General features: G+C 46.6%; 1 protein-coding gene and 1 long non-coding RNA gene across 10 annotated transcripts; one reads left to right on the forward strand and one right to left on the reverse strand.

Moving 5' to 3' along the window:
• Positions 1-5811: 5811 nt before the first annotated feature.
• GJB1 (gap junction protein beta 1) lies at positions 5812-12912 on the reverse strand. 8 transcript variants are annotated; one of them, XM_019956378.2, is made up of 3 exons: positions 12775-12858; positions 8561-8619; positions 5812-7328 (listed from the first exon to the last, which is right to left on the reverse strand). In XM_019956378.2, the coding sequence occupies exon 3, from the start codon at positions 7310-7312 to the stop codon at positions 6458-6460; it is 855 nt and encodes a 284-aa protein (XP_019811937.1). In that variant the 5' UTR covers positions 7313-7328; positions 8561-8619; positions 12775-12858; the 3' UTR covers positions 5812-6457. The 8 variants fall into 8 exon arrangements, with proteins under 8 accessions (XP_019811937.1, XP_070641332.1, XP_019811936.1 ...); XM_070785231.1 differs by lacking the exon at positions 12775-12858 and adding an exon at positions 10483-10738; XM_019956377.2 differs by lacking the exon at positions 8561-8619 and having other exon boundaries at positions 12775-12912.
• A 613-nt stretch (positions 12913-13525) lies between these two features.
• On the forward strand, positions 13526-20381 carry LOC109555522 (uncharacterized). 2 transcript variants are annotated; one of them, XR_002180282.2, is made up of 3 exons: positions 13526-13714; positions 15297-15386; positions 16901-20381. It is a non-coding gene; the product is annotated as an uncharacterized lncRNA (long non-coding RNA). The 2 variants fall into 2 exon arrangements; XR_011565478.1 differs by having other exon boundaries at positions 15297-20381.
• The last annotated feature ends 1619 nt before the right edge of the window (positions 20382-22000 follow it).

Below are 22000 nucleotides of genomic sequence, written 5' to 3' on the forward strand. Positions count from 1 at the left end.
CTTGATTCCAGCTTGTGCTTCATCCAGCCCAGCATTTCTCATGATGTACTCTGCATATAAGTTACATAAGCACGGTGGCGATATACAGCCTTGACGTACTCCTTTCCCGATTTGAAACCAGTCTGTTGTTCCATGTCCAGTTCTAGCTGTTGGTTCCTGACCTGCAAACAGATTTCTCAAGAGGCAGGTCAGGTGATCTGGTATTCCCATCTCTTTAAGAATTTTCCACAGTTTATTGTGATCCACACAGTCAAAGGCTTTGGCATAGTCAATAAAGCAGAAGTACATGCTTTTCTGGAACTCTCTTGCTCTTTCGATGATCCAACAGATGTTGACAATTTGATCTCTGGTTCCTCTGCCTTTTCTAAATCTAGCTTGAATGTCTGGAAGTTCACGGTTCACACACTGTTGAAGCCTGGCTTGGAGAATTTTGAGCGTTACTTTGCTATCATGTGAGATGAGTGCAATTGTGTGGTAGTTTGAGCATTCTTTGGCATTGCCTTTCTTTGGGATTGGGATGAAAACTGACCTTTTCCAGTCCTGCGGCCACTGCTGAGTTTTCCAAATTTGCTGGCATATTGAGTACAGCACTTTCACAGCATCATCTTTTAAGATTTGAGATAGCTCAACTGGAATTTCATTACCTCCACTAGTTTTGTTCATAGACATGCTTCCTAAGGCCCACTTGACTTCACACTCCAGGATGTCTAGCTCTAGGTGAGTGATCACACCACCGTGGTTATCTGGGTCATGAAGATCTTTTTTTGTATAGTTCTGTGTATTCTTGCCACTTCTTCTTAATATCTTCCGCTTCTGTTAGGTCCCTACCATTTCTCTCCTTTACTGAGCCCATCTTTGCATGAAATGTTCCCTTGGTATCTCTGATTTTCTTGAAGAGATCTCTAGTCTTTCCCATTCTATTGTTTTCCTCTATTTCTTTGCATTGATCACTGAGGAAGGCTTTCTTATCTCTCCTTGCTATTCTTTGGAACTCTGCATTCAAATGGGTATATCTTTTCTTTTCTCCTTTGCCTGTCACTTCTCTTCTTTTCACAGATATTTGTAAGGCCTCCTCAGACAACCATTTTGCCTTTTTGCATTTCTTTTTCTTGGTGAATCTTTGGAGGATGGCAAAGATGGCAGGAGGAAATAAAAACAGACACTTGCATAGAACTTACTATCAACTAGGTACTATTCTAAGTGTCTTTTATGTAATGAGTGCATTTGATCCTCACTGCAGCCCTGTGATAGATGTACTATTATTATCTCTATTTTACAGAAGAGGAAACTGAGGCATGGAGTGGCCAAACAACTTGGCAAAGGTCACTATGCTGTACTGACTTTTCAGAGGGTCTTCAGTTGACATGGAGAACAGTTGTTCACCATCCTGAATAAATTACCCTTTCTCTTTGAAGTCCACTGTCAAATCGCTCTGCCCTTTCTTCCATAGTTCTCCGTCAACCTTAATGCATCAAGTTGTGCAAGGTCTGCCCTGACCTTAATCTCCTCAGTATCTCCAGTCTGCCTACCATGATGAGTACAGAATTGCCTACAAGTCTAGTAGGAGCCTGGGCTTCCTAGGTGGCATAGTGGTAAAGAATCCACTTGCCAATGCAGGAGATATAAGAAACATGGGCTTGATCCCTGGGTCAGGAAGATCCCCTGGAGGAGGGTATGGCCACCTATTCCAGTATTCTTGCCTGGAGAAACCCATGGACAGAGGAGCCTGGTGGGCTATAGTCCTTAAGGTTGCAAAGAGTCGGACACAGCTGAAGCAACTTAGCATGCACCCACACTAGCAGGGACCTAACTTTTAAAAAAGAAGCATACCTACCTGTGATAGTTAAGAGTTCAAACTCCTGTGTAAATTTCTACACGTAGCATATGAGACCCTTCATGGCCTGGCCCCTGCCTGAATTGCCAGTCTTATTCCCTATCACACCCTGAGCCCCATCCCAGGCATTCTTTGCTCTAGAACACACTCCACTCTTTCAAGACCCTGAGCCTTTGCACATGCCTATATCCTCTTTCCTACTGCCCTTAATTCAACAGACTAAGCACTTACTGTGTGCTAAGATTATGCAAGTAATTACCACACAGTTTGATAAGAATTCTAATCAACACATACTACTACAATATCCTGCAGGAATTCAGAATGGGGGGAGGACTCCTTCTTTCTGAGGGGTTGGGGGGAGGGTGCAAGGAGAAGAGAGTTGAAGGTTTCATATTAGGAACTGACCTTTGAGCTGAGTCTTCAATGATTAGGAGTCTGCCAGTCAAGGAAGGGGGAGGAAATCTCCAAATGATCTTTGGCTCCTCAGTCTCGCCACACTCAGACATCAAGTCCTGGTGTCAATCCTGCGTCCAAAGGGTCTCTTACATTTGTGTCCTCTTAACTCCTCCTGCCATTGTCCAAGTCCCACAGGCCCTACTTGGGCTATTGCCACAGTCCCATGGCCAGTCATTCTTCCCCTCATTTTTCCAACCACCAATCCACTGTCTCTGCAGCTGCCAGAGTGAGCTCCCACACTGCAAATCTGAAGGTGGCCCTCCCTTACTCAAAACTCAACTATAGAACAGTCTTAATGCCTTATAGTGACATACAAGGCCCATTATTAACAGGTCACAGTTTATCTGTCCTACCTCCCATCTAGCCATTTCCCTCCTCAAATCCTTCATACCAGATTGTTTATCTAACTCTGAAGACAACACCATACCCTTTCAGATATCTGTATGGTTTCTGCCCGCTTTATTCTCCCTCCCTAAGTGCCCCAATCCTTTCCCCACCTGACAGGTTCAGACTGGCCTAGTCCAGGAATCAAAGGGAGCCTAGCTTGGTGGGCTTTTATAGCCCATTCTGTCTCACAGGTCAAGTCTGGCATTTACGTATTGTGGAATCAGTAAATGGAGCAAGCATTCCCCTCTAGCCACCACTGTGTGCACCCAGGCTATCTGATTGGGCATCCGAATCAGTTCATGGTTGCCATGCCAATTCTCTATGGAGACTGCAGCCTGCTTTGAAATCCCAACTCAGCTGGCTGGGGCCTTGACTACTCTCCTAGTTCAACCAGTCCCTTCATCCAGGAGCTGACTCTGTTCCTTTGCCCCCAGCTCCTGGTATCTCAGCACACACAGATGCTCTAAAAAGACCAGAAATGTCTCTAAGAAGTACTAGTACCGTGAGGGAGAATGTCAAGCCTTTTCCACCCTCAGATCACACCCCTTGAATATTTACCCTTGAATGGGTCATGCTCAAAAGAAGTTTGTGACATCTCCTGGACTTTGCTGTTTAGACTGCTGTCCATTCCCTGGGAAAACCCTTCATTGCCAAGTTCCTTCCACTAGCTCCAACCTGGCTGAACCAGCCTCACTCCTTTCTGGCTCATCGAGTTCTAGCATGCCCTAAGGCTGTGGTCTCGGTGCTGATGATACTATCATCCCTTACTTTTACAGTGTATAACCAGCTTTTGAACATACCTTGTTTGAGTCTCACAAAAGCTCTGTGAAAGAGGTAGAGAGCCTTATATTTCAGATGATGAAGCTGAGACTCAGGATAAGTATGAAGTTGCCAGGGGCTAGAAGTAGGTTTCCTAATTTCATTGCCATCTTCACTACTACAGTTGCTCTACTGGGTGTCTTCAGTGTGGCAAGTACTAAGCCCCACTTGCCTCCTGTATAAGAAACCCTTACATGTTTGTGACATAACCTCAAATAAAAAAGTCAGTCCTAGGGTTAGTCTGCTGTACCCACCTCCCTCTTTGCTATATATATTATGTACACCAGCCCCCCTCAAACTTCCTTTGGTCTGCTCCCACCTTCCCAGGTACTCAGTGGCAAAGAATCCGCCTGCCAGTGCACAAGATGTGGGTTTGATTCCTGGGTCGGGAAGATCCCCTAGAGGAAGAAATGGCAACCCACTCCAGTATTCTTGCCAGGAAAATCCTATGGGTAGAATAGCCTGGCAGGCTACAGTCCATGGGGTCACAAAGAGTCGGACACGACTGAGCAGCTGAGCACACATGCATGCACCTGTTTCACAACACACAAGAGAAAGTGTCCTTTTGTCTGGAACACCCAGCCCAGTAGCTTTATTGTCCCACCACTGCCCCCTGGAGAGGAAAGTCTTGATCTGGAGATGGAACCCCTTTCCAAGGGGAATTCTTAGAATCTGAAGAGAAACTAGATTTCTGAGGTGATAGATTTAACATTTCTCAATGTGGGAAGGGTATGAAGTTCCTTTGTTGAACCAGGATGGAATTTTAAAAACTTTCTTTGGCCTTTTGGACAGAAAGGAGGTGCTGTTGTTTGTTGTGTTGTGTTGTGGAGGGAGGGAGAATGTATTTCAATAAGATAAGAAATCTCCACTCACTGTGAGGGGATGGGACCTCTCCTCTGACAGGAGCTGTCGGTTTACTAAGGAAGGAGATTTCTTGCAGGAAAGAAATGTCTCTCTTTTAAGAGAGGAGGAAACTCTTTTTCAGGATTGCAAAGTGTGTGAGAAAGGAATATTTGGGCACTCCTTTCTTTTCTAAAGGAGAAACCTCCTTGAATGAGGAACCCTCCCAGGCTTTCTGTCTGAAGGAAAAAGACTGTTTCTAGAGAACAATTCTGATAAGATTATGCCTGATTTTCTCTTCCTTTCTGACATACTTCCCACAGGGAGTCAGCATTCTCTGAAAGGGAGTAGCAAATAATTTTTTCTGGTAAGAGGTAGGGAAGCTGAAGGGAGAAACCCACTGTAGGGGAAACTTTTACTCCTAGGGGCCATTGGTGAGGGCAGTGACTCTGCAACAGGGAACCCTCATGAGACTGGGGGAGGCTTTGGGGAATCCATGGAGCCCAGAGTGTCAAAGGAAGCTTAGAAAGGTTCTGGGCCAGCCCTTGTTTGCTCATATGAAAGCTGAAGCTTGCAGAAGGGAATACCTTGCTACTAAGTGACAGAACCAAGACTCGAACCCAGCTTTATCAAGTGCCAGCCTGGGGCTCTTCCCACCACAGCCCCCCAGGGAAAGAGGGGAGATACCTCTTGCTTGGGTGAGTGATGCTGAGGAAACTGCTGCTATGAAATGCTTAACCTGTGTTAGAGACATCTCTGTGGTGAGAGGCATTGATTCCTGAGGGAAGGAAACTGGGGAGAAGGGTAGAATTAGGGCTACCATCTGAGAAAAGGGGTCAGAGTCACTGTGCAATCCAGTGGGTGGCTTGGAGAGCATCCATAGGCAGTGAAGGCTCAGTTTTGAGGGAGGACAGGCCATATTTCCTCCCAGGAGTGCAGGGGACAGGCCTCGCCAAGGTGATGTATGTTACCCTCTCAGACTTGTGAACTTTCTCCATCATTTCCTGTCTTTCCAGAGGGAGTTGTCATTTTAATCTTTTTAAAATCAGAGGAAGGTGCCCAAGGAAACTTTTTGAGGGCATGTAGATGTTTTATAATAGATTGTGGTCATGTTGACAAAACTGCACAAAATTACCCAAACTCAATATATTACCTACATACTTAAAATGGATGAAAAAAATCAGTCAGAGAAAGGGATGAGTGAATTAGAGTCCAATAAAGCTGTTATTTTAAAACGGGGGCAAAAGAACCCAAACCAAACAAAAAACAGGAGAGAATGGCTCTGGGCCTGGTTGTGCCTGGCCTGTGAGGTAGTGGGATATGCGCGGCAGTCCCTCCTTGGTAGCTTCAGCTACTCAAATTGCTCTCTTTCTTTTCCCATTTCTTTCTTGATCAGCAAAAAGCCAAGGCCAGCTCATCCAGGGGGTGGTCAGAGATTGCAGGAGAAAGAACTTCACAAACACACAAGCCACCTCTTCGTTTACTGTAAAATCCTGTTTAATGTGTAACATTTCAGGCAGAGAGGCCTTGGGGACTAGAGGCAAAGGCAACCCTGACCAACCCCCACTCCAGCTTATCTGCCTGCTTCTCCCTCCCTAGCTCCTCCACCCCAGATATGTCCTCCTTTTCCTCAGGGCCAGCAAGCACTGTTCCTCCTTTTCTTTCGTTTGCTACCCTCCCTTCCCCACCCACACGTCCACAGTACCCTCCCTCCACTCCACTTGCCCACATCCCTCCCCACCAATGTGACTCCAGAAATAGGGTATCTGACAGCACGGGGTTAAGATTAGTTTCATAATTGGAGATGTTGTCAGAGCATCCCACCTCTGGTCCCCAGTGGTCCCAGGGAGAGGGAGAGGGAAGAGGAAGGGGTGCAGGCAACGAGAGCTGCCTGCACCCCCGGTAGCCTTGAGTGCTGGCGTGGGTGGCCTCCAGCTCCCCACACCTTCAGGCCCTGAGGCAGAAGGCCCTGGGGAGGAAGGGAAGTAGGGAGGGAAGGAAAGTTTTGATGGAGCAACCCCTAGCAGGCAGAGGCCTGCACACTGGCAGGGGAGAAGGAGGGGCAGGCCTGGGGCAGGACAGGGGTAGGGGGCAGGATGGGAGGTTGCCTGGTCTGTGGCATCAGCAGGCCGAGCAGCGGTCACTCTTCTCAGCCAGCCCAGCCCCGGTGCCGGGGCTGCGGCGCAGTATGTCTTTCAGGGAGCCGTCCTGCTCACTCAGCAGCTTGTTGATCTCATTCTGCTTGTATTCAGGTGAGAGGCGATGGCCGAAGCCCCCTGAGCCCTTGCGGGAGGGTGGATTGGAGCGGCGCTGGGCTCGGCGGGCACAGGCCCGGAAGATGAGGTACACCACCTCGGCCACATTGAGGATGATGCAGATGCCTGAGGCGGCCAGCATGAAGACCGTGAAGATGGTTTTCTCTGTGGGGCGGGACACGAAGCAGTCCACTGTGTTGGGGCAGGGGTAGGCATCACACTTGACCAGCCGCACCATGGCGTAGCCAGGGTAGAGCAGATAAAAGACATACATGAAAGCAGCCTCGAACAACAGCCGGAAGACCACGCTGATCACATAGGTCCACCACAGTGTCCCTGAGATGTGGACCTTGTGCCTCTTCACCTCCTCCAGGTGCAGGGGGTCGCCGTGGCCCTCAAGTCGAAGCATTTTCTTTTCAATGTGCTGCTGGTGTGCCACGTGCATGGCCACGAGGAGAGCTGGGGTGGACACCAAGATGAGCTGCAGAGACCACAGACGCACGTGGGAAATGGGGAAAAAGTGGTCGTAGCAGACACTATTGCAGCCAGGCTGGAGGGTGTTGCAGATGAAGGAAGACTTCTCATCACCCCACACGCTCTCGGCAGCCACCACCAGCACCATGATTCTGAAGATGAAGATGACAGAGAGCCATACTCGGCCAATGGCAGTAGAATGCCGATTCACGCCGCTGAGCAAGGTGTACAAACCCGTCCAATTCATCCTGCCTCATTCACACCTGCAAAACATGAGCCACAGAACAAGCTGTCAGAAAGCTGGGGTGGAAAGCCAGGCTCCATAACACTGCCTGACACCTCCCCCCAACCCTTCCAAGAGCCAGTGACAAGAAAGGAAGAAGGAGAGTCATAGCTTTTCTCACCACTCCCTCTCCCTTGCCAGCCTCTCCTTCTCTTTCTTTTCCTCCTCACTCATTCACTTGATGACTTGACCTCCCTGAGCCCCATCTCTCTTCTCCACCTTCATCCAACATTCTCTCCTCTCCTGCCCTTCCTTGCCAGGCCCATCTTGTTCTGCCATCAGCCATCCTCTTTAGCTTCCCCTCCCCCAGCTCCTTAAGTTTGGACCTGGGCTAAACCCAACAAAGCCCCGTTACCTTGGGGAGCGCCTATCCCTGAGGCCACCCAGACAGGTTCCCTATGGTCTCATGTCTATGCAGGGGGAGTGGTCCCTGGGTTCGCGCCTGCGTCCCAATTCATCACCGCCCGGTGCTGGGGAGTCATATGCTGCTTTATACCCAGTGTCTGCACAATGGGACCTTTGTGGGGCTCTGAACAACGCCCTTTAGAATTCAGATCAAACGCCCTGACTTCCGCCCACCCTACACACAGAGCACTTGTGTCCCAGCGCCGGACACCCAGCCTGCACCCACCTGTTCTGTGCCCGCCCGGTCCATCGCCGCACCCACCCCATAGCCCCACCAGAAGAATGGCCACAGCGGGGGGGAAGACGGAACAAGGACAGGTGCATGTAAGATGGGACCCAGGGGAACCAGAAGCCTCTGGCCTAAGGCACTCTCCCATGACTCTACTAGAAACTTAGATTCAGCAGGATTTTTCCTGGCTTAAATCCCCTCCAGGATATGGGTGAGCCTGAGGTTAGGAAAAGGAGCTCACTTTTATCAAGCTAGGAACTGTGCTAAGTATTTTCCCATATATTCTTTCTTTTGACCCACTTAGCAAGCCTCTAAGGACTACTACCCCAGTCTTTCCAGCTGAGGAAACTGAAGCCCAGATAAGTTAAGTAACTCACTTAAGGTCACACAGCTGAAGTGTCTGAGTAGGATGAAACACAAAAGTGTCTGAAGCAGAAGTCTAAGCTCTTTGCATGGTACAGTCTTTGTGCTTTTGCAGATGGTGTTCCCCGAAGTGTAGGCTAGCTGTTAATGATGACAACAACAGCAACAGAAGCAAGGCTACCCATAAAAACACAAGAAGCAAGGAAGCTGCTAACCTGTGAGTGCAGTCCGATCCCAAAGTCATGGAGCAAAGCCTGACCATCTCTTCTTGAGCCTGTACAGAGGATGGCCAAGTGAGGACAAGCCAGAAGGAAAAGGCAAGTTAACCAAGCAAACAGAAGAAGGTTAGAAGATGGAAAAGATAAGAGCCACCTAGCTTCGGGTTTTTTTTTTTTTTTTTTTAATCTACTATGACTTTGGGGTAAGTTACCAAACCTTTGAGTCTGTGTGCACATCTATAAATGAGGTTCATACCCAGTGTTATTGTGAGGTTCAATGAAGCAACCTGTAAAAGTTCTTAGCTCAGCTCCAATTTCATGGTTGGTGATCAAGGGAAGTAAAACCTTATCAAGAAGAGAAAACAATGTGGTTTGGGGGGGAACTAAGTGGTTTGCCAAACCCAATATCCCTCTTTATTTCTTCCCAATGCTGCTGTTGACCTATAGAGTCTGTCTGAAATAGAACAGACCATTCTGTTGCTGCCCTGCCCGCGGGTCAAGTATATATTGTAACTCCTGGTTTCCTGAGCTTGCCAGTTGCTCTAGGGAAGAAATTCCCCTCTGTCTCTTAGGCAAGGGGAGGTGGCTTCCTTCTACATCCCACCTTGTCTGCCATTACAAGATCATGCTGCAAGCCAGGAACTAGCTGTGAGAACATAAGGCCTGAACTTTGTGGCAAGTTCTGGGTGGTCCTCGCTGTTGTAGGGGGAAGGGGGAGGGTATTAGTAGCTAGAAAAATTTGTTGTTATTTAGTCATAAAGTCATGGCAGACTCTTTTGTGACCCCATGGACTATAGCCAGCCATGGGTTGGGTTTTTCTGTCCATGGGTTTTTCCAGGCAAGAATACTGGAGCAGGTTGCCATTTTCTTCTCAGGGGATCGTCCCAGCCTACAAATCGAACCCAGGTCTCTTGCATCGCCTGCATTGGCAGACGGATTCTTTACCACTGAGCCACCAGAGAAGCCCAAGAAAAGTTGGGGGAGCGGAATGAAAGAAACTAAGGGGTAAAGGGATAGTCTGCACAAGGTTTCTTCATGCAGCTTAAAAAAAAAAAAAAAAAAAGCCTCAGTCAGTTCATGCTGTGGGCCTAAACCAGTGCGGGAAAAGCAGGAACACAGGTGCCCTTTCTCCCAACCCTGGGATTCTGAAGGCAGAGCCGGTACAGGAGGTACAATGGAAAGAAATGCTTCATCCAATGAGACCTGTTAGAGTCAAACTAGGTGGTGGAGGAGCATATTGTTAAGAATAACCATTTCCCAAGCCCCTGCTCTCTGCCAGGCCCTTGCACACCATCTCCTGTAAACCTCAAAAGAACCCTGAGAGGTAGGTGTTATTTGCAACCCTCATGTCACAGATGAGGAAACTGAGGTAGACAAAGGTGAAGGGACTTATCTCAGTGTCACAAGGTTCATGTGGTGAGTACATGCCAGAGCTGGGAGTTTTGAGCCAGATCAAGCTGACTCCCTGGTGGCTCAGTGGTAAAGTCTGCCTGCAGTGCAAGAGATGCAGGAGGCGCAGGTTTGATCCCTGGGTCGGGAAGATCCCCTGGAGAAGGGAACGGCAACCCACTCTAGAATTCTTGCCTGGAGAATCCCATGGGCAGAGGAGCCTGGCAGGTTACAAAGAGTCAGACACGACTTAGCGACTAACACACATGCACACACACACACGCACACACAGAGACACAAGCTGACTCCAGAGCCCATGTTTTTTCCCAGAAGCTTTGCTGCCTCAGATACAATTATAATTTTTCTTTCTGTGAGTGCTTTTAAGAAACAGAGAGATTGAAGATTGGTCTGACTTTTATTCTCCTCTAGCCCTTCTCAGAATTCTTTCCTATAACTGACAACTCTTCTCCTCTCCTCCCTTCCCAGGGCTTTCAGTTGCCTCCAGATTTGTTCTGTTTCCCCCTCCTTACCTTTCTCTGGCTGCTTCCTCAAACCCCAAAGCGAACTTCAGCTGTTCTCTTCTCTCTGTCGTTTAGGGATGCCTCACAGACAGCCTGGCCACCCCTGAGTTTCTAGGTTCTTTTAGCTCTCCACCTCCCATCTTCTTGAGCCCTCTGGGACATAGCCAGAAGCTCCCTTTAGAGCACCTAAGGACCCTTGTGTGAGCACTGAGATCTCAATTTTTGCTCTCCGTTTAGAAAGAGCTGATCCCTATGTCAACATCAGTACCTCAAGGGTTTCATTTCAAAAACATTCATGGGAGTTACCTGATTTTGAAATCCAAACTGTTTTTGTGACTTTGGGTTAAAGTCCAGGTGTTGATATGCTCTGTGTTGCTCCAGGCATGTTTGGCTCCTGTGTTTAATTAGACAAGATTTCTCTGACCCTGTCTGGCTCTGCCCTTGTCCTCAGATCCAGATTTGCCCAAGCACTCAAGCACAGGTCAAAATCAAGAGATTGTCCTTAGTCCCTCCAACTAATATTATACCCACTTCTCAGACAGAGAAGGTGAGGCTCAGAGAAATTAAACAACTTACCTCAATGACAACTGCACTTCTGCTAAATGGTAGAGTCAAATTTCAAATTTGTTTTCCTCTGACCTCAAAGTCTTTGTACCTTGGCAGCCTTTCATCCTTTAAGGACACTGCATTCTGAGATCAATTAGATCTCAGAACTCAAAAACTGTTCTCCGCATTCCTTTCCACATGTGCCTGCATGCGTGTGTATGCGTGTACACACACACATTCAAGTCTATCTCTTTCTGCTCCTACCTCTTTCCTGTCCCTCCTTCCAACTATGGGAAATCCTTGTATCTTTTTGGTTTGGGAAAGAGGGGCCTGGCTTGGCTAAATGGGGTTACACTCAGCCTCAGACTCCATACTCCCTCCCCCATTTCACAGGCAGCCTCTGGCAAGAAAGGACAGGGGATGTTTTTTCAGATTTTCTTCTGAGTTTCCAGCTGCCTTCATCAATTTGGTGTGGCTAAGACCAAACCCCTCCATCCCTCTCCCTCTTCACCCGCTTCTCTTCCCTGCCTCCAGCCTGTGGTTCCACAGCACCTCAGTCACTGCACTGTTCCCTCCACACTGTCATATGTATCCTGTGGACAGGCTTGGGTCAGGGCCCGTCTAGCTCATTCCAGTTTTCTCCTTCTCTCGCTCTGCCATGATCTTTCCACATGGTAATATCAGCTCCCTTTCTCACTGTTGGGACTACACCCTTTTACTCCTCCATCAACTCTCTGACTTCCTGTTGCTCTCTACTTGGGCTTATTATAGCAGCCACCACTTAGGGAATACCTATTCTGTGCTAGGAGTAGTCTGTTCCTTAACTCTTATCCTCACAACAAACCTGTGAGCTGTGAGTTATTGTCTTCAGTTCACAGATGAAGCAATGGAGACTCAAAGAAGCTGAGTAATTTATCACACAGCTGGTAAGCCAGTGCTGGAACTCAGATTAGGGCTCATGTTGGCCCCTCATCAAAGCCTGGGTCCCTTCCCCATTGCTCTGCTGCATCCACCTCTATACTTCTCTCCATTCAAACCCATCTTGTCGCTATTCTCCTCTCATCTCATTTTCTAAGTCCGTGCATTCTGCCGTGCCATTCCCAACAGATGGAACAACTTTCAAACAACTAGGGGGCTACCCATCCTTTAGATCTCCCAGTCATCAGTTACTCCAAGCTCAGCTTGAGTCTCCCTGCCTCCCTCAAGAAAATGGAAATGCATGCTCCCAAACCTTGGCCCGGCTGGCTGGTCCTCTGTGCCTACCGAGTGTGCTGTATTCATCCGCCCGCAGCCCCTATGTTGGTTGCACGCCTGGTTAGCCTTCTAATCAGGGAAGGAAAACAGCACCTGGCAGTGCCCAGCGGCCCCCACTGAACCCTAACCCTGTGTGGCAGGAAATGTCTTAAAGATATAAACTTAGCCACCCTGAGCCTGGGGGCCCCCTCCAATCTTTCTGGGGATTTGACCCTGTGGGGATGAGGGTGATTCTTGCCTGGGCAAAAAAGAGTGAGAGCAGAAGCAACACTGAGCCTGGGAAAAGGATGAGATGGGGGCTACAGAGAAAGACTAAGCAAGCCTGGCACCCGGGTAGGAGGTGCCTCAGTCCAGCTCAGAGGGAAACACAGAAGGTATCTAAGTGGCTGAATGCTGAGCCCAGGAGAAGGCAAGACCCAAACCTCTCCCCAACCCCCACTTCTTCCCTCCTGGGCCACACCAGCCCCTGGGCCCACGTCCCTCAGCCCGCAGCTTCCTCACCTGGCTGCTGCTGCCCTTTCCCAGGGAATGTCTGCAGGCGTGTCTGCACTATGTCACTAGGTACTGTCAGCCCAGTCCAGGGGAGGGACAAAGAGCCCAGGGCTGGAGCCAGATATGGCCCACAGCCCAAGAGGAACCAGACAAACATTAACCAGCTCTACCTCCTCCCTCATACAATCATTAAATAAGATTGATCCCCTGAACTCCCGGTGACTTTGGAGAGACAAATCACATAGCCTGAAGTTACTGCCCCATCCCAGAGGAAGAGAGGCATCTTTGTCACCCATGTATGCATGTTCAGCCCAATCTGGGAGACGGAACTGGACCTGGGCCTCAGCCTTCAGCCTTCCCCCACCCACCGGCCACAGGTAGATCCGGTGTGTGGACGAGCTACAGAGAGGGCTCCTGCACTGGGTGCCATCCCTTCCAGCTCCCAACCTTGAAAATGCTGACTATGGGGAGAGAAAAAACAGCCATGGGCAATGGCTACTGGCCCCTTGAGGCCAAAGTGAGAGACAGCAGGGCTTCCCCCACATGGCAGTACCAGGGTTCTCTTGGGCTCTCTGCTTATTACCCATGCCCTAAGTGGCTAGGGATGGACCAGAGTGTTTCCAGTCCCATCCCACAACCCCCAAACCTCTTCCAAATTGCCTTCTACCCTCGGGGCCAAGGCAGTTGAGCCACAAAATGTACCGTGTGCAGCAACAGATCTTGGCAATCATTAAGGTAAACAGAGAATGTCAACCATTAACTGAGAGAGAAGTCCAGTCTAAAGGACAGTTTACCTGAAGACCCTGCTAATTCTGTGGCCCGGATGGCAGTGAAGAAATAACTGAAGTCAGCTTCACTGGTTCCCTGCCTTCTCTTCACTCCAGCCCGAGCTCACTGCCAGGAAGAGAGCCAGAAACCCGGCTTCCCTTGGCCATACCCGGGCATATAGGTACATTAATTGATAAATCTTTACTGGACACCTGTTGAGTACCCAGTACTGGTTACATGCCAGGGGCAGATGGCAAAAGAGGGGAAAACATTCTAGCTGTTCTTAAGGAATTTATCAACTTCCTGAGGAAATGAGACGAAGACTCAAAAGTTGCCAGGAAAATGTCGGTGCATGTTCAGTTATGTGGTTCTAACTTAGACTGCTGAGGGAGTTGGAAGAAGGGGAAGTGAAGTGAGAGTCGCTCAGTCATGTCAGACTCCTTGCGACCCCATGTACTATACAGTCTATGGAGTTCTCCAGGCCAGAATACTGGAGTGGGTAGCCTTTCCCTTCTCCAGGGGATCTTCCCAACCCAGGAATCAAACCCAGGTCTCCCGCATTGCAGGAAGATTCTTTACCAGCTGAGCCACAAGGGGAAGATGAAGATAAATTGAGATAATCAGGGAAGGCTTCCTGGAGGAGGTAAAGCTTGAGTGGAAAAGTGAAGGATGGGTGGGAATTGGAAAGGGGAAGGGTAGGGCTAGCTTTCCAGGGAAGAGGAACACTGAGTAAAGGTACAAAGGTAGGAATGAGTGGGACATGACTGGGAGACAGAAAGGAGGCAAGACTGTGTTGGGTGGCTGTGGACAAGACCAGCAGTCAGGTAAAGGGCTCAGAGCAGGAAAGATATTCAAAGTCAGGTCGGGAATTCCTTCAGTGAGTGTCTGGTAAACTTATAAGGCAAAACTAAGCTTGACACCATGGGGGTAGGCTGAGTGCCATTCTTTGGCACTTGGCAGTTCATGCTGAGCATTCAGGTTGGAGTGGATAACAAGGACTAGCATTTCTGGAGTACTTAATGGGTGAAAGGCAGTGTTCAAAGTGTTTTGCAAGTATTACTTGGATGCTCAAAATAGCTCTCTGCAGAAGGTGTTATTAATATTCCCATGTTACAGGGGAATTAAGGCATACAGAAATTAAGTGACGTGAGTGAGGTCACTCAACCAGCAAGTGACAAAGCAAGATTTGAACCCAGATAGTCTTGTGCCAGAGGTTGTTTAACCACAACATCAGAGTTGATGAGCTCTACAGGTTCCATGGAGAATCTGAGTGAGAACTGGTCCTTAACTCTAGAAGGTTCAAAACTAGCTGGAGAGATAAGATATATGCCCAAGTACCTACAACAAGGGATTATGTCCTGAATGACCTGTGTAGATACAAGGGGCCAGAAGGCATTCAGATGTAGGATTAAAAGGTACTTATTATTGGAAGAGACAGAGTTGGATGTAGATCATAAAGGAGATGGAGAGGCCAGCCATTCCAGGTGACAGGAAGCTGTGAGATGTGTTTAGGGAACGGTGGGCAGACCTGTTTGACCAGAAGAGAAAGCTCCTATAACAGAGCTCCTAGGAAGGGAAAATACAGGTCAATATCAGTGTGTACTCATTGTTTCTTAGAGTTCTGGCAGGGTTTCTCTAGGTGCTTATAGTTTTAGGCTACAGGAAGTCTTTTTGAGTAGCTTGTAGTGGTATAAAAAATACTGTTGCTAGAATTGACTTGTCCTCTGCCTGTTTACTGCTGCTTGAACACATCTTCTGGAAAGGGGACAGAAGAGAGAGCATGGGAGGGGAGGAAAATGGAGAGGAGAGGAGGAAAACTACTACAGCAAGCAGTGCAAATCCATTGGCTCCTGGTAAGCAGCTAAAATCAGCGTCTGCCTTGAATCCTAAGCAGCCTTTCTTCTCACAATGGACGTCTGGGGGGAATATTAAAAAAAATTATTTTTTACATCAGCCTGTTTACTTCCTCAAATTCACTCAGGAAGATCTTTATTAGATCTCAAAACATACAAGATAAGAGGTCTTAAACATAAGCCTGCTGTCTCCAGGATGGCTCAGATATTAGCCCAAACAAGGCCTTTCCTGTTCTGTCCCACCCAGGACCAGGACAGTTGCTGGAAGAAATTGATCACTTTATTTCAGAGCACATTTCTCCAGCAACATCGTCAGAGTTCAGAGGTTCTAAACTCATCAACAGAATCAGAAAGCCAGTGGGAGCTCTGCTCATTACATCCCGGAACAGCGCCAGCTGCCTCAGCCCAGCGAACTTAAGGCTTCCCTGGATGGTCTGCAGCAGCGCTGCCTCGCATGTGGAGTCCATCATCGAGCCTGTCCCTGGGCCTCATTACCAAACAAAATGTGGCATTTTCTATGGCTTTGATCAATGAGACAGCACTGCTGTATGGCTCAGAAATCAAAGGAGACAGCTTCCCATATAAATGTTGCTTAAGACACACAGGCCAAAAAGATCTTCCCAAATGGGTCCATAGGATTAAGGAAGTGGCTAACCCTGAAAATCTGCAGAACATTTCAAAAGTTCCCACCCCAGCTCAGGCTGTGGAAGGTTATGCAAACTGTTTCCAGTAAGGGCTGCTAGGGAAAGATGGAAGTTGTCCTGTATTAATAATTGCTCTTGGTTGTTACAAATCCTTTTTATTTATTTATTTTTAAATTATCTATTTATTTATTTGGCTGCACCAGGTCTTAGTTGCAGCATGCAGGATCTTTGATCTTCATTGACGCCTAAGGGATTTTTGGTTGTGACATGTGAACTCTTAATTGTGGCATGCAGGATCTAGTTTCCTGAGCAGGGATCAAACCTGAGCCCCCTGCATTGGGAGTGTGGAGTCTTAGTCACTGGACCACCAGAGAAGTCCCCACAGATCCTTTTTAAAAGATGTAATTGTATGAATGAGTTTGTGCCTCAGGAATTCATATTCTTAGAAGAGATCAAAAAGGGAGAGTTATCAGTATTTTTCCAAGGGGATTTCTGAAGAACTGACGCAGATAGTGCACCAATTCACTTGACGTTAAGCATATACCCTTTGCTCTCAGGACAGTTTGGAGCAGGGAACAAAGCAAAATTGCTTCAGCTGTCCTGCTCAAAAAACCTAAAAGTGTGAAATATCCTTAAACCAGCCCCATATTGTCAGGATGGTGCACTCATTCTACCAACAGTAAAGCCTAAAGGTGAGGTGGTGCTTCTTGGAGCTTATAGATTTCCTGGGAGTAAGAGCATTAAGCAGCACCGTATCTACTCCCTGCAGTTTGAAATTCTTTTTGCCCCTGCCTCCCTCATTTTTGTATTTTATTAAGACCCTGGACTTCCTTGATGGTCCAGTGGTCAAGAATCTGCCTTCTAACGCAGGGGGCACCAGTTTGATCCCTGGTCCCAGAAGATCCCAAATGCCACAGAGCAACTAAGCCCGTGAGCCACAACTCCTGAGCCGACACTGGAACTGCTGAAGCCCATGCACCTACAGCCTGTGCTCTGCAACAAGAGAAGTCATCACAATGAGAAGCCAGGTGCACATGGCAACAATAGCCCTCCTGCTCGCTGCAACTAGAGAAAGCCTGTGTGTAGGCCCACCACAGCCAAAAAAAAGAATAAATCTTTTTTTAAGAGACTCAAACTCCTGGGGTTTAGGAATGGTCCTGTATTTCACTGATGTCTGATCACTGCACCAACGGAGAGTATGCTTGCGAAAGACCCCAGGAAATTCCACATCATTTCAGGTAGCCAAGTGAAACAAGCATAATGAGAAACTGGAACTGTTGGGCTCCTATCTTAATGTTACAGCTTGATGTCCATTTCCTGATTTTTCTGCTTTGGGGTACAAGGCACTGTAAGACCCAGGGAGCAGAGCAGGGGAAGAAAACTCCCAGGTTGCATCCAATCCCAAGGGTAGAAGTAGTGTGATAGGGTTGAGGAATCAGAGAGCAGTCCAGGTTGTAGCCAAAAAAAAAAAAAAAAATGGAGCCAAGTGTCAAGTATGAAGGGTGAAGCAAAAAGCACACAGAAGAATTTAGCTTGTTCTGTTAATTGTCCAACCTGATGAGCTAACACCCTGCCCATTAAGCTGTTAATAATTTAGTACTTTCCAGTTTCCTTTCTTTATATACACACCTATCACTGAACTCATATTGTATATAAAGGGAACTTCTTTTTCATAGGATCTGTTTCCAGGACTTCCAATTAGAAACGTATTGGTTCATCACCCACCCCCTCAAACTGATAATCTAAATAAAACATGTAAATCAGACCCTAAATAGAAGCCCCGAGGCTCATCCTTTCTGTCTAATCTTTGGACTCCTCTGCCCTTCCCGCTGTCAACCAAGTTTACCAACCATAACACCACAAATGCCTTATTGAGAATCCCCTTGTCTCAGCAATCAGCCACTCTGCCCCTGTTATTTCTTTGAACCACTCAGCACTGCTAGGTCAATACCTAGGGGAGTGTCAGGCTGTTGATGACATCCTGAAAGCAAAGGCTTCTGCTAACAAGTATTGTTCATAGGAGGGATGAAAGGCTATCTAGGTAGGAAACCCAGACATTTTTCTCCCTATTTTACCTGCCCCAACTGACTCTGTTGACAGTTAAAGGGCTGATTCCTAGGCCCATTCAGATCCCTGAAATCATGAATTTTGACTGCTTTTTTATTCCATTTTGGTTCATTTGGTTGCTTTTTCCTCCTATAAAACACAAGGATGATTGAGCTACTTCACTGTTTCCTAGGAAATGGGTGTTCAGTGGCATTGGATTTGCCAGCATGAGGGCACTTTTCAGAGTGTCAAGCAGTTATTGATTGCTGAATCTGTGTTAGTGCTTTAATAAACATAAACTGCTCTTTCTCACTGTTGACATTTCACCTCACAGTGTTGGGGATGGGTTGAGCCGTAGCATGCACTGAGGTTTGGCATTATTCCTAGCGAACAACATCGTCTACGAAACTGAGCTCCACACCTTGATAAAGAAGCCCTGACTGTTATCACATGAGTCACTAGAACTTCCACAGTGATTTCATACTTATCACAGGCTTTTGGGAAGGGCTCTTTCCCAAGTATTAACCCACACTCTAAATTGTGTAGCCACATATGTAACACTGGAGTGTTTCACTCAGTTCCAATGATGCTAAGTTTGTCTCTGAGCCCAGAAGAGCAATTTCTGATGCTGATTTCCTGATGGCTCCTGCTTCCAATTCCATACTATGCTGTACCCCTTATACTGAAAATCTGAGTATCAGAAAACCATCATAACTTACCTCTCTTCAGGATGCTCAAAGCCACCACACATAGTGTGAGAATCTTAAACTGAATGGTATCTGAGACTGGGCTTCTACCCTATCTGTTTTCCTTCTTAACCACATTTTTTGATATGTCTATACTTGCCATCTATACTTCTTTATCTGGTATTCACTTTTCAGTTTCACTCCAATCCAGCTTCTGCCCCTGCTCCCTACTCCATTGAAATAGTTTTCACCAAGGTCACTTTGTTACTAAATCCTTTGGACATTCCTCAGAACTAGTCTTACTGACTCTGAGATGTTGGATTCACTTGACCACTCCCACCTTCTCTAAACTTTCTTCTTTGATTTTTCCATATATAAATATATAGCCTCATCCTGTGGCATGTGGGGTCTTAGTTCCCCAACCAGGGATTAAACCCGTGCTTCCTGTATTGGGAGTGCAGAGTTTAAACCACTGGACTTCCAGGGATGTCCTTCCCTTTTATATTAATCTTTATGTTTGCTGTTACACAAGCAATGTATGTTCCTTATGGAAAACTGGAAAATACCAAAACAATTCATAGGATAATAATAAAAATAATCTGTAGCATCACCATCCAGAGATAAGCATTACTACAAGGTGTGAAACCTTACAGTCATTTTTCAATGAAAATATATACTTATACTTTTATAAAATTGTCATCATACACTACATATTATTTTTATTGAGATATAACATTTTATTAACTCTAGGTGTACAGCATAATGATTCAATATGTGTATACATTGTGGAACGATCACTACAGTCACTCTAGTTAACATCCATCACCACAGAATTTTTTTCTCGTGATGAGAATTTTTAAGATCTACTCTTAACAACTTTCAAATATACAATACAGTATTATTTCTACATTTACCATGCTGCTCATTACATCCCCATGACTTATTCATTTTGTAACTGCAAATGCATACCCTTTGATTCCCTTCACACTTTTGCCCACCTTCCACCCCCCACCTCTGGCAATCATCAATCTGTTCTCAGCAATGCATACTGTTCTATATCCTCTTTCACTTGCTAACTGCCTTTTGGAAATGAAGTTATGATAAACCTAAACAGCTTATTAAAAAGCAGAGACATTACTTTGCCAACAAAGGTCCGTCTAGTCAAAGCTGTGGTTTTTCCAGTAGTCATGTATGGATGTGAGATTTGGGCCATAAAGGCGGCTGGGTGCTGAAGAACTGATGCTTTTGAATTGTGGTGTTGGAGAAGACTCTTGAGAGTCCCTTGGACTGTAGGGAGATCAAACGAGTCAATCCTAAATCAATCCTGAATATTCATTGGAAGGACTGATGTTGAAGCTGAAGCTCCAAAACTTTGGCCACCTGATGAGAAGAGCCAACTCATTGGAAAAGACCCTGATGCTGGGAAAGATTGAAGGCAAAAGGAGAAAGGGACGACAGAGGATGAGATGGTTGGGTGGCATCACTGACTCAATGGACATGAATTTGAGCAAGCTCTGGGAGATGGTGAAGGACAAGGGAGCCTGGTGTGTTGTAGCCCATGGGGTCACAAAGAGTTGAACACGACTTAACTACTGAACAACAACAAAGATGTCTCTAAATATTTTTCTAAAGTGTATTTTTTAATGGCTACAGAATCTTTTTTGAATTTTCTTACACTTTTCTCTTCAGGTCTCTCTCTTGTCTAACTGATTGCTCTATGCTTTTATTTTACTCTGTCCCTTAAATGTTGATGTTCCTCAGAGTTCTAGTCCCTCTGTTCCTGTCACTTTTCAGGCTCTCCCTGAGTAGGCTCATCTAACCCATGGCTTCAACTACAGATAGATTCAAATCTGTATTTTCAGGCCAGACCTCACTCCTGGTCTCCAAATATGTATATGATGTTCATCTCATCTCTTCTGCCCCCAAATCTGCTGCCCCTCCAGTGTTCCCTCATCCCATTGAATGGTCTCATATCCACCCAATAGCTCAAGCCAGGAATCTACGGACTCAGCACTAGCTTCCTCCCCTTGCTTAGCCTCCTTTAACTCTGTATTTGATAAATAACTGAACCCTGTAGGTTTTGCTTCCTCATATCTTTCAGGTCCTTTTCTTTCTTTCTATTCCACTTCCACTGCCCTGGTATAGACTACAATAATTTTACAATTGGGTTAGTAAACCAGTTTCCTGTCTCCCTTCCTCCATTCCTGGCCTCTTCCAATCCATTCTCCAAATTTTCCTTAGAGTGGCCTTTCTAAAATATATATCTGATCATACCCCTCCCCTGCTTCAAATTCTCCATTGGTTCCTCATTGCTTTTAGGATAAAATCTGCCTATAATACCTCTTCCTCATTTCTTTGCCAACTCTCCATTCCTTGAAACTCAGCTCACATAGTCTGCTCTTCACATACAAAGGCTGAGGAGTGGAGAGAGGTAGCCAGTGGCCTTTTATGCTAAATTCAGGAGTTAAGGTTTTGTTCCATCCACTTTCTCTCTCCCTTAGTTTCTCCTCTGTACTGTATATCTCTGCGATAGCACTTATCGGAGTCCACCATATTGTCTGGTTAGTTATGTGTCTTCTCTATTAGGATAACACTTTAAAAAAGTATTTGACTGTACTGGGTCTTAGTTGTGGGATATAGTTGCGGGATATAGACATGTGGGATATAGTTCCTAACCAGGCATCCAGTCCATGCCCCCTGTACTGGGAGTGTGGAGTTTTAACCACTGGTCCACCAGGGAATTTCTTAGAATAACAATTTTTTTAAGGGCACATTCCATTCAAATCTGCATCAGTACCCACGTACCTTACATGTAGTAGGTGTTTAGAAAAATTTTGATGAATGATAATTGATAACGATGGAGGTGGCCAACAAAGAAATGAACTTGAGGTTTTCAACCTGTCCTTAAACTGTCAACATGAGAATGCAGGAAATTCCCGAGATTCAGTGATTAGGACTCTGTATTCTCACTGCTGAGGGCCTGAGTTCAATCCCTGGTCTGGGAACTAAGATCCCACAAGCCACAAGGTCTGGCCAAAATGAGAATGCAAGTCATCTTTTATCTTGCCATTACTCTAGAAATAGGATGATCTGCACAGAGGCCTTAGCTGAAAGCTGTGTCCAATGCTACTGAGAGACGATTAAGAACCTACTTGGCCTGCATTACCCCTCACAATTACCCACTCTTCCAAGGGAAGTGATCCAGGGAGCTTGATCAAGAATCCTTTTCCATACTACA

The sequence above is a fragment of the Bos indicus genome, chromosome X (genome assembly GCF_029378745.1).
Source record: "Bos indicus isolate NIAB-ARS_2022 breed Sahiwal x Tharparkar chromosome X, NIAB-ARS_B.indTharparkar_mat_pri_1.0, whole genome shotgun sequence".
Taxonomy (NCBI): Eukaryota; Metazoa; Chordata; class Mammalia; order Artiodactyla; family Bovidae; genus Bos; species Bos indicus.